At 36.5% G+C, this 13,875-nt stretch overlaps 1 protein-coding gene across 8 annotated transcripts in view; it reads right to left on the bottom strand.

Annotated features, from left to right (window-relative positions):
• TTBK2 (tau tubulin kinase 2) overlaps positions 1 to 13,875 on the bottom strand; it is a 181,863-nt gene that overhangs the window by 74,254 nt on the left and 93,734 nt on the right. For all 8 annotated transcript variants that reach the window (XM_017858979.1, XM_017859127.1, XM_017858920.1 and 5 more), the window contains 2 exons: positions 10,544 to 10,684; positions 8,536 to 8,640 (listed from right to left, as the gene is read on the bottom strand). In XM_017858979.1, coding sequence (XP_017714468.1) covers positions 8,536 to 8,640; positions 10,544 to 10,684 — 246 coding nt within the window. The remainder of the gene's footprint in view (positions 1 to 8,535; positions 8,641 to 10,543; positions 10,685 to 13,875) is intronic.

Here is a 13,875-nt window from a genome sequence, read left to right as displayed (position 1 = left end):
AAAAAAAAAAAAAAAAAAAAAAAAAAAAAAAAAAAATCCTTAGCAGAATAATTTGGTCATATGTTACGGCATAGGATAAACAATCTATGTGTTCTTCCTCCATTTTCTCATTTTATAATCTATGTTTAATCAAGTTAGCTATTTCATTTCTTCCTTCATTAAATACTCTCTTTCCCTTTACTTTTGTTTGGTTTTTAAGACAACGATTTTAAAATATTCTCTATTTAACGGCAAGTCTCAGTAATTAAAATTTCCTGCAATCTTTAAAAAAAAATCCCCATTATTTTCTTAGCTGCCATTCACTGACAATCATAGTCAGTGGATCTCAATATTTTCCTAAGACATCATGATTAACAGGAATACCTAATATGCTTAATTTGGTTGATAGAACTAAGGTTGGAGAGTTTTCTTTTAGAAGAAAATGTCTAAGAGAATATATGAAAGTCTACTATGAATCTTTTTCAGTTAATAACGTTTCAGAGGTTGTACTTTTATTCATTACCTGACATGAGCCTTCAGTTAACATAGAATTTTTTGTGTGTGTTACATAATTTTGCCCAATTATTTTCATTCCAGTAACTGTCAGAATGAAAATCTCCAGACTTATTATCACATTCTGCAGCCTAGTCCACAGTTGATTGGGCATCTGGACTTCTCCCTGATGGATTCTAGCCAAGACAAGCCCAGGAGACTCTTTCTACTTAAGGGTTTCCCTGGCCTGGCTCTGACCTTACTTCTGCCATAGAAAGGCTGAAATAGAGATAAAGAGAAATCAGCTGTTTAGAGAAATCTTGACATAAGTAGTCAAAGAAATAATACCAGTTTGCATACCTCATCTAATTCTAATAGAAAAAGAAATAATGTCAGATCAAGGAAATTCAATCACCTTATTTAATGTAGTAAAGACAACTCAAACCCAACTGGGGAAAAACAGTCACATATGCAAATGATTCCAATTTAAAGCAGATTACAATGAATACCATTAGTGAAGCACAATGAAATATAAACACTTGGGAGTGGTAAGGATTAGTTCCATGTAGTAGGAGGGAGGAAGGACAAGTCTTAGGAACAGGCAGCACTTTACTGGGTCTTGAAACAAATAATCTCTTGAAACTTCCTCAACTGATGGCACTTTGCCAATATTTATCAAAATTGTAAATGCATATATTCACTTTGTCTCACAATTTCACTTCTGGAAATTTATCTCACAGATATACTCGCATGTGCAAAAATAGTGGATGTAGTCAGTCACTACCATCATTGTTTGTGATAGCAAAAGATTGAGTGCAACCTAAATGTCTGCCAATAGGAGACTCTGATTAAATAAATTATAGTATGCCCAAATAATGGAATACACTCTGAAGTTGCAAAAAAAAAAGAGAGAAGCCAGGCACAGTAGTTCATGGTTATAATTCCAGAACTTTGGGGAGTCTAAGGCAGGAGGATCACTTGAGGCCAGGAGTTCAAGACCAGCCCGGGCAACATAGTGAGACCCTGTCTCTGAAAAAAAAAAAAAAAGAAAGAAAAAAAAAGAATTAAAGAATTAGCTGGGCATGGTGGCATGTACCTATAGTCCCCGCTACCAGCTACTTGGGAGGCTGAGGTGGGAGAATCCCCCAGCTACTTAGGAGTATGTGGTAGGAGGACCTCTGAGTCATGGCTGTAGCGAGCTGTGATCAAGCCACTCCACTCCAGCTTGGGTGACAGAGCGAGACCCTGTCTAGAAGAAAGAAGAAAAAAAAAGAATGAGGAAGTTCTATATACCAACATGGAAAGATCGTCTAGATACACTGTCAAGTGAAAAAAAGAAAGGTATAGAATGTATATCATGCTACCTTTTCAATCAAAAAGGTAAAAATAAGAATGTTCATTTGTATTTGTTGTATGTGAATAAAGAGATTCTGGAAGAATATGTTAAGAAACTAATAACAGTATAGCTACCTAAAGGTGAATGTAGGGAGTGGGGGAAGAATCAGAGACAGTATAGGAAATGAGTAGATTTGGAATAGGCAGAGGTGAAATGGAGATTTATTTCACTGTTTACTTTTTAATTTCTTTTCAAGTCAGGTTTAATTTACTTTACTTTGAATTACTGAGGTATCATTTACTTACAATAAAATTCATACTTTATGTATACACAGTTCTATGAGTTTTGACTGATATAAAGTCACATAACCACCACCACAACTAAGATATCAAATATTTCCATCACTCCAATAAGTTTCCTTAAGGCCTCTTTGAGTCAATCCCTCCCACTCCTAGTCTCTGACAACCAATGATTTCTGTCCCTTGTCAGCACTTAGTATTGTCTGGTTTTTGTTTTAACCATTCTAATTGGTAGGCAGTGGTATCTTGCCAGGGTTTTAATTTGCATTTCCCTAATAACTAATGATATTGACCATCTCTTAATATGCTTATTTGCCATTTGTATCTCTTCTTTGATAAAATGTCTATTCAAATATTTAGCCCATTTTTACTGTGTTGCTTTCTTTTTATTGAGTTGTATGAGTTGTTCATAGATCCTGGATATAAAACCTTTATCAGATGTGTGTTCTGCAAATATTTTTCCCCATCTGTGACTTGTCTTTTCATTTGCTCAACAGTGTCTTTCAAAGAGCATAAGTGTTTAATATTGATACATTTTTAATTCTTTAACTTTTGCATCACATGAATATGTTACCTATTTGAAATTTATATTTACAAACATTTTGAAAGAAAAGAAAGTAAAAGTGAAAGTATTTAACAATCTATGAGCATATTTTATTTGATACCTAGATATTCAAATGAAAACAAAAAAGAAAAAATAAATCAGGCCTTGAAGAGCTGACGGAATTACAACAGAAAAAATGAGATGCATTTTAAGTCGAACATGGTTAACAATGCAAAGAGGGAGGAAAGTACTGTTGGTGTTAGAGAAACAAATCTGGTATGACTGTAGCTGACCGTGAGAGGAAAAAAACAGGAAAATAGGTTGAAGTCAGATTAAGGGAGGACTTAAATGTCAAATTAAGGTCTTCTTTAATTTGGTTTATAACGTGTAGGTAATTGGAATTCATAAAATATTTTTAGGCCGGGCGCGGTGGCTCACACCTGTAATCCCAACACTTTGGGAGGCCGAGATGGGTGGATCATGAGGTCAGGAGATCAAGACCATCCTGGCTCACACTGTGAAACCCCGTCTCTACTAAAAATACAAACAATTAGCCGGGCGTGGTGGTGGGCGCCTGTAGTTCCAGCTACACAGGAGGCTGAGGCAGGAGAATGGCGTGAATCCGGGGGGCGGAGCTTGCAGTGAGTGCAGATCGCGCCACTGCACTCCAGCCTGGGCGACAGAGCGACACTCCCATCTCAAAAAATATATATATATATATTTTTCAGCTGGAAAGTAACGATTGAGAAAATGCTCTGCATGTATGTTGACTCTGGTGGAAGTATAACAGACTGAAAGGAGAAGACAGAGAGATGAGTGAGGAAACTATTTTAACAATTAAAACAAGAAACAACAAAATTAGCACAAGGGCAGAAGCAGTGTGAATGTAAAGGAGAGAATGTATGTTAGAGACAGGATGAACTCCTAGGAGAATAAACCAAGAAAGAAGAGAATGACTCTAGCCTATTGCTAACAAAAGGGAAAGGATCAGGGAAAAAAATGCAAGAACTATGTAATACAACTCCCAATGGAATTAAGAAAATATCTCAAATTCAGCTGAAATTCTGAAATACTAACAGAGAAAAAAGACGTTAAAAATTGTTCTTACATAAGTTACCACAATCCTAGGCCCTGGAAGTTTCAGGTGAATGGTTAGGATGGGAGCAACAGGAGAAAACATGTCACTCCCAGAGCTTAGACACAAAGGGCCAGTGTGAGATGCCAGCTGAAGGGCTGAAACTAGGGAATGCCTTAAAAGCAGGACACATACACAAAACGAACAGGCAGATTCAAATCATTAGGTAAACAGAAGCTCAACTCTGAAATTATGAATCAAAGTGTTGCAGATATATATAGTTTAGGACTTCTTTGCCCCTCACAACCCTACTTAATGTAACTAATACATCTTAAAGGTGATAAAGAGTAGAGGCTGTCAAAACCAACTTCATAAAACAACACACTGGTATAACAGATACACACCACCATTCCCTTTGTAATGCCTTCTGACTGATGGTCCTACACCACAAGATTGGTAAATAAATATACATCTATGTTTTGAGGAAGTTCCTTCGTGGTGATAGAATAGCTTTGTATCTGGATTATGGTGTTGATGTCTTAGTCCATTTGTGCTGCTACAAAATAAGCTTGCCCAACATGTGGCCCAGGATGGCTCTGAACACAACCCAACACAAATTCATAAACTTTCCTAAAACATTATTGGAATTTTTTTTTTTTTTTAGCTCATCAGCTATTGTTAGTATATTTCATGTGTGGCCCAAGACAATTCTTCTTCCATTGTGGCCCAGGGAAGCCAAAAGATTGGACATCCCGGCTATAAAGGAATACATGAGGCTGAAAATTTATAAAGAAAAGAGGTCTGTTTGGTTCACAGTTCTGCATGCAGGTTGTACAAGAAACATGACACCAGCATCTGCTTCTGGTGAGGGCTTCAGGCTGCTTCCACTCATGGTGGAAGGCAAAGCAGAGGCGGCATGTGCAGAGGTCACATGGTGAGAAAGGAAGCAAGAAGGTGGGGGAAGGTACCAGGCTCTTTTTAACAACCAGCTCTCATAAGAACTAACAGTGAGAACTCACGACCCTCCGCTCCCAGGGGAGAGGAGTGATCTATTCATGAGTGATCCATCCCATGACCCAAACACTGCCCGGCAGGCCTCACTTCTAGCAATGGGAATCAAATTTAAACATCAGATTTGGATGGGACATTCAAATTATAGCAGTTGGTTATATGAATCTATACATGTGATAAAATTTCATATACCACCACCCCCACCAAAATGTGCATGTTGAACCTGGTAAAATCTAAATCTCTACTTGAGTTAATAATATTATATCAACGTCAATTTCCCAGTTTTGACAATGTACTATGATTATGTAAGGTATTAGCACTGGAGAAAGCTGGATGAAGGTACATGGTAACTGTATTATTTTTGTAACTTCTTATGAGTCTTAACTATTTGAAAACAAAAGACAAAACAAAGAAAATATAAAAAATGCTTAAAGTACTATGTTGTGATTCTTCATCCTTAATGAATCTTCAATTAACAGACCAACTACTATTACATATTGATCAGCCAACAGAGTATTTACTGTGATAACAAAACAGTATTTGTTATGATGAGAACTCATAGACACAAAGGGAAAGACAAACATTGGGGCCTACTTCAGGGTGGAGGGTGGGAGGAAGGAAAGGAGCAGAAAAAATAACTATTGGGTACTAGCCTTAGTACCCGGGTGATGAAATAATCTATATAACAAACCCCCATGGCACGAGTTTAGCTATATAACAAACTTGCACATGTGCTCCCAAACCCAAAATAGAAATGAAAAATAATAATAAAAAAGGACAACAATATACATCAAATCAGGGAGAAAAGCAAAGAATAATAAAATAATAAAAAAGCAGAGGAGGCCAGGTGCAGTGGCTCACATCTGTAATTTTAGAACTCTGAGAAGCTGAGGAGCCCAGGAGTTTGAGGCTACAATGAGTTTTGATTGCACCACTGCACTCCCGCCTGTGCAACAGAGCAAGACCCTGTCCCTTTAAATAATAATAGTAAATTTAAAAAGCAAAGGAAAAGGAATATGAGAGGGAAAAAGGAGAGAGGGACTGGATTAAAAACATTAAAAGTCGATTGGGTTAAATTCATAAGCTAAACATGAAGGCTTGTCATGGCAGCTATCTGCATCTGCTCCCTAACTCCAAAACAAGTACCCTCAAGATCTGCAGAAGAGAGAAGAAAGAAAACAAAGAAACTAGTTAACACAAAATATAGAATGGAGAGTATGTCAAGAGCTGCACTGGCTAATATGATAGCCACTTAAAATTAAATGAATTTAAAATTCAGTTCCTGGACCAGGTGTGGTGGCTCATGCCTGTAATCCCAGCAGTTTAGGAGGCCGAAGAGGGTGGATCCCTTGAGGTCAGGAGTTCGAGACCAGCCTGGCCAACATGGTGAAATCTCGTCTCTACTAAAAACACAAAAAGAAATTAGCTGGGTGTGGTGGCGGGTGCCTGTAGTTCCAGTTACTCGGGAGGCTGAGGTAAGAGAATCGCTGTAACCTAGGAGGTAGAGGTAGCAGTGAGTTGAGATAGCACCACTGCACTCTGGCATGGGTGACACAGCGAGACTCCATTTCAAAAAAATAAAAATAAAAATAAAATTAAATTAAATATAAAATTAAATTAAATTAAATTAAATTAAATTCAGTTCCTCATTTGCTCTGGCTACAATCCAAGTGCTCTATAGCCACATGTAGCTAGTGGCTACCATATAAGACAGTACAGACACAGAACATTGCTATCATCATAGTAAGCTCCATTTGTCAGTGCTGCTTGAGGAAGAAAAAGGGATATGATCAGGAAAGGCCCCACAGCATGCTTCTAAGATGGTAACATGCCATTTCTTTACCTAGATGGAGGCCAGTAATGTTTCGTTATTCTTAATTTTTAATGTTTTTTACACTCTTCTGGAATATATAGCAAGACAAAATAAACAAAATCAAAATACAGATTTCTGCAGATAACATGATGGTATACTTAGACAATCCAAACAAATGATTCAAGTTTCCTAGCAATAAATAAATAATTGTACATATGAAACAAATCTACAATGGGAACTTTTGATTTTACATTAGTAGAACAATATGAGAAAATTATTTCAAACACAATCCAAAAAAGTATGACATTAACTTTTATTTATTTATTTTTATTTTATGTTTATTATTAATTTCATCAAACCAAAACTTTAAAGAAGCAGACAGATCCCAAAACAGACAGGAGCTGAGACCAAATAAGACTTGTGAATCCCATACTGAGACCAAATAAGTCCATTTACAATATTGACAGAGTGACATCAATGCTTTACAGTTTTATTGCTAAATTAAGTTTGGCCTAAAACTGCCTCTGTACATGTTTTATGGCTGGTCTAGAGGTAATGATGGTAACCTAACTTGAGTATAAATAGACTGTAAACTACTCTTGTAACAAACAGCCAAGTCTCAGCCAACCACAGCAGCCAACTGTTCAAAGCAGATTCAAATAAAGCAAATGCCCAGCTGTAAACAATCCAGCTGTTTCTGTACCTCACTTACATTTTCTGTACTCATTTTACTTTTTATGTTCATACATGTTATCTGACCATGTGGCAGCCCCAGAGTCATTCTGAACCTATTCTTATTCGGGGGGCTACATGATTTCATGAATCATTCTTTGCTCAACTAAACTCTGTTAAATTTAATTTGCCTAATGTTTTCTTTTTAACAAACCTAAAAGCCCTATCAAAAATAGAGGTTGTGGTAAAGGGAACTAGGAGGAAATTCACTGAAGATACAGCTTAGAGAATAGCTGGACAGGAGAGAACTAGGGGGAAAAGATAGCTGAAGGACCTGACATCAGAACAATGATCAAACACTGACTTCAGAAACTATTCCATTTTAGAAGCCACAGTTTGATTAGTTGGTCAAGGTATTTATGCCCCCAAGATATTGTTATAAACAATAAAGTAACTGGCCTGCAATTAGTGAAGTTCAACAGCTGGATGTGGCCAAGGAAAGAGCAGAAGTGAGCCTCACTGGTACCATTATCATCACAGTGTGATTGTGGTCATACCCAAAGATGCACCTCCCTGAAGAGCAACACAGTCTTAATACTGTGTGTATGGTTTGCGGGGAGGGAGGGAGAACGGAATGGATTTCACTAAAATGATCCTGTCAGCCACTAAATAAAAAATAACAACAAGCCCTAGAAGGGGGAAACTAGTACCCAGAGTTGCTGTAATATATTACCTAAAAGGTCCAGTTTCCAACAAAAAATCATGAGGCATGCAAAGAAACAGGAAAGTATGACTTATACATGGGGGAAAAAAGCAGGCAACAGAAACTGCCTGTGAGAGTGACCAGATATTGGATTTAACAGAAAAAGATTTTAAAGTAGCCATTATAGATATGTTTTCAGAAATAAAGGACAGCTTGATTAAACAAGTAAAAGAAAATACGATGACAGTGTTGCATCAAATAGAGACTATCAATGAAGAGAACTAAGTGGAAATTTGGGAGTTGAAAAGTATAGTAACTGAAATAGAATTATAGTATGTAGAAAGGGTATCATACTGCACAAATGACCACTCATTTCAAAGGGTCAACATGTGTTCTTACTATAAGACCACTCGAAATCTCCCTCTAATGTACATTTTTTGAAGCCACAAATTTCAGTAATACAATTTATTGTCATTCTATAATCATTAAATGTATATGCCACTTCTTAGATAACATCCATTAGGATAAATAATTAGCATTGTTTAAAAAGTGTGATACTATAAATACCAGGGTAATTATCAAATATTTGATAATAATATGAAAAATCTTACTGGTCTGACGTCACCACAGGAATTGGTAAACTGTCGAGCTAAGCCAAAGTCAAGCATGTAACATTTCCTACATGTACTAGGAAAGCGGCCCATAGCGAAGTTCGACTAGAAAAATAAAGAAGGAAAATATATACATTCTTATAATACTTAGTCCTTACATTTTAAGTCTTCTTCTATTTAAGCTCTATATAACACACATGTTCCAAATATACTATTCTAGTCAATGATGTTTAGTAGGTATTAAAATATGATTTAGTTTTGGGTTCTATTAATGCCTAATATCAGGTAAACTTTGAGCAAAAAAGGATATAAATGACTAAGGGTACACACAAGACAATATTAACTAGACTTGGAACTCTAAGTTCTTGAAATTCTAGTCTAAGTGAATGCTTAAATGACAACCCAACCCCCTACTTTTTAAAATAGGAGAAATCAGAGACAGACAAAAAAAAAAAAAACAAAAAACCATAGAAATTTAAAAGAATTTCCTATAAACGGCCAGGTGTGGTGGCTCACACCTGTAATCCCAGCACTTTGGGAGGCCGAGGGAGGTGGATCACGAGGTCAGGAGTTTGAGACCAGCCTGACCAACGTGGTGAAACCCCGTTTCTACTTAAAAAAAAAAAATTAACCGCGTGTGGTAGCATGCGCCTGTTATTCCAGCTACGCAGGAAGCTGAGGCAGAAGAATTGCTTGAATCCAGGAGGCGGAGGTTGCAGTGAGCCAAGATTGCGCCACGGCACTCTAGCCTGGGCGACAGAGTGAGACTCCGTCACAAAAAAAATTAAAAAAAAAAAAAAAGAATTTCCTATAAACATCATAAAACTGAATTTCACTAAGTCTAAAATGAAAATACAATTTATAGAAACATTTCAAAATGGACTTAAGGAAAATACACTTTGTATTATTCCCCTAATGAAAATCAGTGTAATATTAAATGACCACAAACGCAAAGATGAGTATGTAAGTAAGAGGACTTGTGAAGGTAAAGGCCAAATTGTTACCAGAATTGTTAGTTTTTTTTTGTTTGTTTTTTGTTTTTTTAAATATTGTTCTACTTATGGGCTTTCTGATAAAAACAGAAACTATTCCAATCACCATGGTTCTCAAATAATGATGCATAGAAATAGACTGACTCTACTATGTTAAATTTAGTTAGCATTTTCATGTAAACTAATTTTAGAAGTCATGTAACAACAGACAGTTATATTTTTCAACTGTACCAACATATGATACATTTATAGTAAATATGGTATATCAGAAATGGGTCGTTTCACCTAATGAACAATCAAATACCAAAAAGGACAGAAAAACCTATTTCACACTTATGGAAATGACAATTTCTAAGAAAACAGATTAGTAAATAAAACCCCACTATATTTCCACAGTAGCACTCAGGAGAAAAATAAGGTCTTTCACAACTGATGATTTCTTATAATTTTTGACTTAACAAATAGTTCAAGAACACAGTATGAACAACCAAAAGCAACATATACAGTTTTTTAACCAATATATCTATTAAAAAAACCAGGGAATAAAGCCAATTTAGGCATAAAGCTAAGTAAATGGCAATGTTAGCACACATAGTAATAGCCAAACATAACCTTTTTTAAGAGACAGGGTCTCACTATGTTGCCCAGGCTGGGGTGCAGTGGCTATCCACAGGAGCGATCATAGCTCACCGCAGTCTCCGTCTCCTGCACTCAAGGAACCCTCCTGCTTCAGCCTCCTGAGTAGCTGGGACTATGGGCATGTGCCACCGCCCCAGTCTCAGTTTTTATTTTCATCGTATGAGAAAAACTCCTGAAAATAAGTTGTAGTTGTAATTATTACTTAAAAAATTAAGAGGTAAGTTATATTTTTGCTTCCAGGTCTCTATCGAAATGAAAATATTACCTTGTATTTTACCACAACAAATACATAAAGCTACATTTGTAATTTATTGTGTCCCAGGATAACATTAAGAGTATCAAACTCATTCTGTGCTCTGGACAGAAAAGGTCCCTACCGGTTTGATGTCTCGATGCAAGAATCCCACAGAATGAATGCTTTCAATAGACTCCAAAATCTGTCTACCCAGCCGGAGAGTAGTATTAATGGTGAATGTGCCTCGGGACTGGCTACGGCGAAGATCTGCCAGATTCCGACCCTGTGGAAATCAAATAAACACTTTCAAATACAGTACTAAAACTATGTTAGAAGAGAAAACTGGGAAACCACTCACTTACCATTGAAAAATATGTTTTCAGTAAAATAGCAAGAATTTTTTTTCTTTTTTTTTCTTTTTTTAGATGGAATTTCACTCTTGTTGCCCAGGCTGGAGTGCAATGGCACGATCTTGGCTCACTGCAACTACTACCTCCTGGGTTCAAGCGATTCTCCTGCCTCAGTGCGCACCAGCATGCCCAGCAAATTTTTCTGTTTTTAGTAGAGACGGGGTTTCACCATGTTGGTCAGGCTGGTCTTGAACTCCTGACCTCAGGTGATCCACCCACCTCAGTCTCCCAAAGTGCTGGGATTACAGTCAAGAACCACCGTACCCGGCCAATAGCAAGAATTTTACCCAAATTGTGATCCTCTCACTCAACAGATCTCTTAATCATATGAATGTTTCAGACAAGTTTTAGAATAATGAGATTTTTAGCATATCATGTTTCTGATTCATCATGCTTCCCTTTATCTCTGATGTCGTAACAAAAAAGTCTTGATTATTTAAAATATAAGTAACCAAATATATAATTTATATTATTTACATTTATATTTATTTACTTAAAATATGTGATCAGGCCAGGAGTGGTGGCTCATGCCTGTAATCCTAGCAGTTTGGGAGGCTGAGGCAAGCAGATCACAAGGTCGGGAGAGTGAGACTATCCTGGCTAACACGGTGAAACCCTGTCTCTAGTAAAAATACAAAAATTTAGCCAGGTGTGGTGGTATGTGCCTGTAGTCCAGCAACTCAAGAGGCTGAGGCAGAAGAATCGCTTGAACCAAGGAGGCAGAGGTTGCAGTGAACCGAGATCACGCCACTGCACTCCAGCCTGGGCGAAACAGCAAGACTCCATCTCAAAAAAAAAAAAAAATATATATATATATACACACACACACACACACACACACACACAAGATCAAGTATAGATAATGCATATACATACAAAGAGCACTAATTCCTCATTACTGCCTAACATATATTCTTAAACAAGTTACTTAACTTTCTTCAATCAGTTTCCTCATAAAAACAAGCTAATAAAACCTACCTCACAGAGCTCTGTGAGGATTAAACAAGATCTATGTAAAGTTTTTTGTGTGTGTGTTGTGTTTTTTAAAGGGAAATGGAGTCTTGCTATGTTGACCAGGCTGCTCTCAAACTCCTTGCCTCCCATCTCAGCCTCCTGACATGATGGGATTATAGGTGTGAACCACCGTGCCTGGCCCCATATAAAGTTGTTAGAATACTGTGTGGTGCACAATAGGTACTCAACATAGGCTAACTATTGTTATTTTGACCAAACATTATATGACAAACATTCAATTTACTTGTAGAAGTATATAAAAGCAATGAATACATCCAGCATCTGCCGTTCATGATTGCACTGAAGCCTCACAGTACCCTAAATAGAAGTTGTTCCTGTGTCTGTTTTACAGATAAGGAAACTAAGGTTCTAAGAGGTTAAATAATGTTAACCTGTTAATGTAAAGCTGTTTTCCAAATCTAACTCTGTCTGACTCCAAAGTGCTCTTCTTTTACAGTCCTCTTTCACAGAGCTTTTCTACAGACTTTTTCATGATGCTGCTCCACCAAGGTTCCTTGTTGCTTAGGTAACAAACCGGTAATCTGAAAAGGAGAGCAGGACATGGCCCTGCAGCACTACCTCCCAAAGAAAAGACTGGCTCTCCTGTCCCAAGGGGATTTAAATATCCCAATCTATTCCCACAATTTTATAATATATCTTTAGGGGTACTATGCCACTAATATTATCACTTCATCTAAAGATAGTTGATTCACTTTTGAAAAGTAATAAATTCTTAGATTATCATTCAAAACAAAATATGAAGTACTCCTCAAGTAACAGTTTAAAAGTTACAGTAAAGTCAGGATCCTTTCATACTTCGTATCTTCTTTTTTAAATGAAGCTTTCTCATTATGTAAATTAATTGAGATTTACCTTAGTTATTATTTTTAACGGAAATTTGTTGTTCCTCGCACCTGTAGCAAATGTAAAATAAGTGACAATCTACAGCAGCAAACTGTATAACCATGTGAGAGTACCTAATAACTTTTATTAGAATTCCAATAGCTTTTTCTTCAAAAATCAAAATTTTGATTGCCGAAAATATACCTAATATTGAAACTTTATTTGTAAACAGCTTTCACCACAAAAACTTTCAAAAGGAAATCAATTAAATTTTATTTATGACATTAGTAATACTTTAAAAAATTTAAATATTTTAAAATACAAGCCTAACGTATCAGCTCACAAAATCTGAGAAGGTAAACACAAAACTGATAAAAGTATGGGGTAAAGTGCTAGTAACACGGTAAAAACATGCAGGTACCCACTAAATTATACTTTAAAGTAAATACTACTAATGAATTATTATTTGTTACAAAGAAAAATTGAAAACAATCTATACAATAGTCCATGGTTATCCATGGTTTTACTTTATCCATGGTTTTACTTTACTGGTTTCCCACAGTCAACCATGGTCCAAAAATACTAAATAGAATATGCCAGAAATAAACAGTTAATAAGTTTTACATTACAGGCCATTCTCATATGTGATGAAATCTCATACCATCCTGCTACATCAGGCCCAGGACGTGAATCATCCCTTTAGTCAAGCGTGTCCACATGCTGTTACCTGCCCACTAATCACTTAGTGGCCCAATCAGTTACCCAGATGTGCAGGGTTCAGTATGATCTGTGGTTTTAGGCATCCACTTGGGGCCTTAGAAAGTATCTCGTCAGATAAGGGGGTACTATCGTAAGTACATTAATAAATGAATAGTTACATAAATAATGGTACAGTCATCTTACTGACTGATATGCAGTCATTCAAAAAATGAAGAATCAAGAACTTATGAACACAAAGAAGAAAACATCAGACACTAGGGTCTACTGGAGCGGGGAGGGTAGAAGGAGGGAGAGAGGCAGAAAAGATAACTATTGGGTACTGAGCTTAATACCTGGGTGATGTAATATTACACACAAAAAAACCTCATGACACATGTTTATCTATGTAACAAACCTTCACATGTATCCCCAAAAATAAAATAAAAAATTTTTAAATAAAATAAAATGTCACAAGCCACCATATTTTGTAAAAAAAAAAAAAAAAAAA

The sequence above is a fragment of the Rhinopithecus bieti genome, unplaced genomic scaffold (assembly GCF_001698545.2).
Source record: "Rhinopithecus bieti isolate Rb0 unplaced genomic scaffold, ASM169854v2 scaffold_495, whole genome shotgun sequence".
NCBI classification, from domain to species: Eukaryota; Metazoa; Chordata; class Mammalia; order Primates; family Cercopithecidae; genus Rhinopithecus; species Rhinopithecus bieti.
Note: the sequence above shows the minus strand (reverse complement) of the source record. Positions and strands in the feature narration are given on the sequence as shown.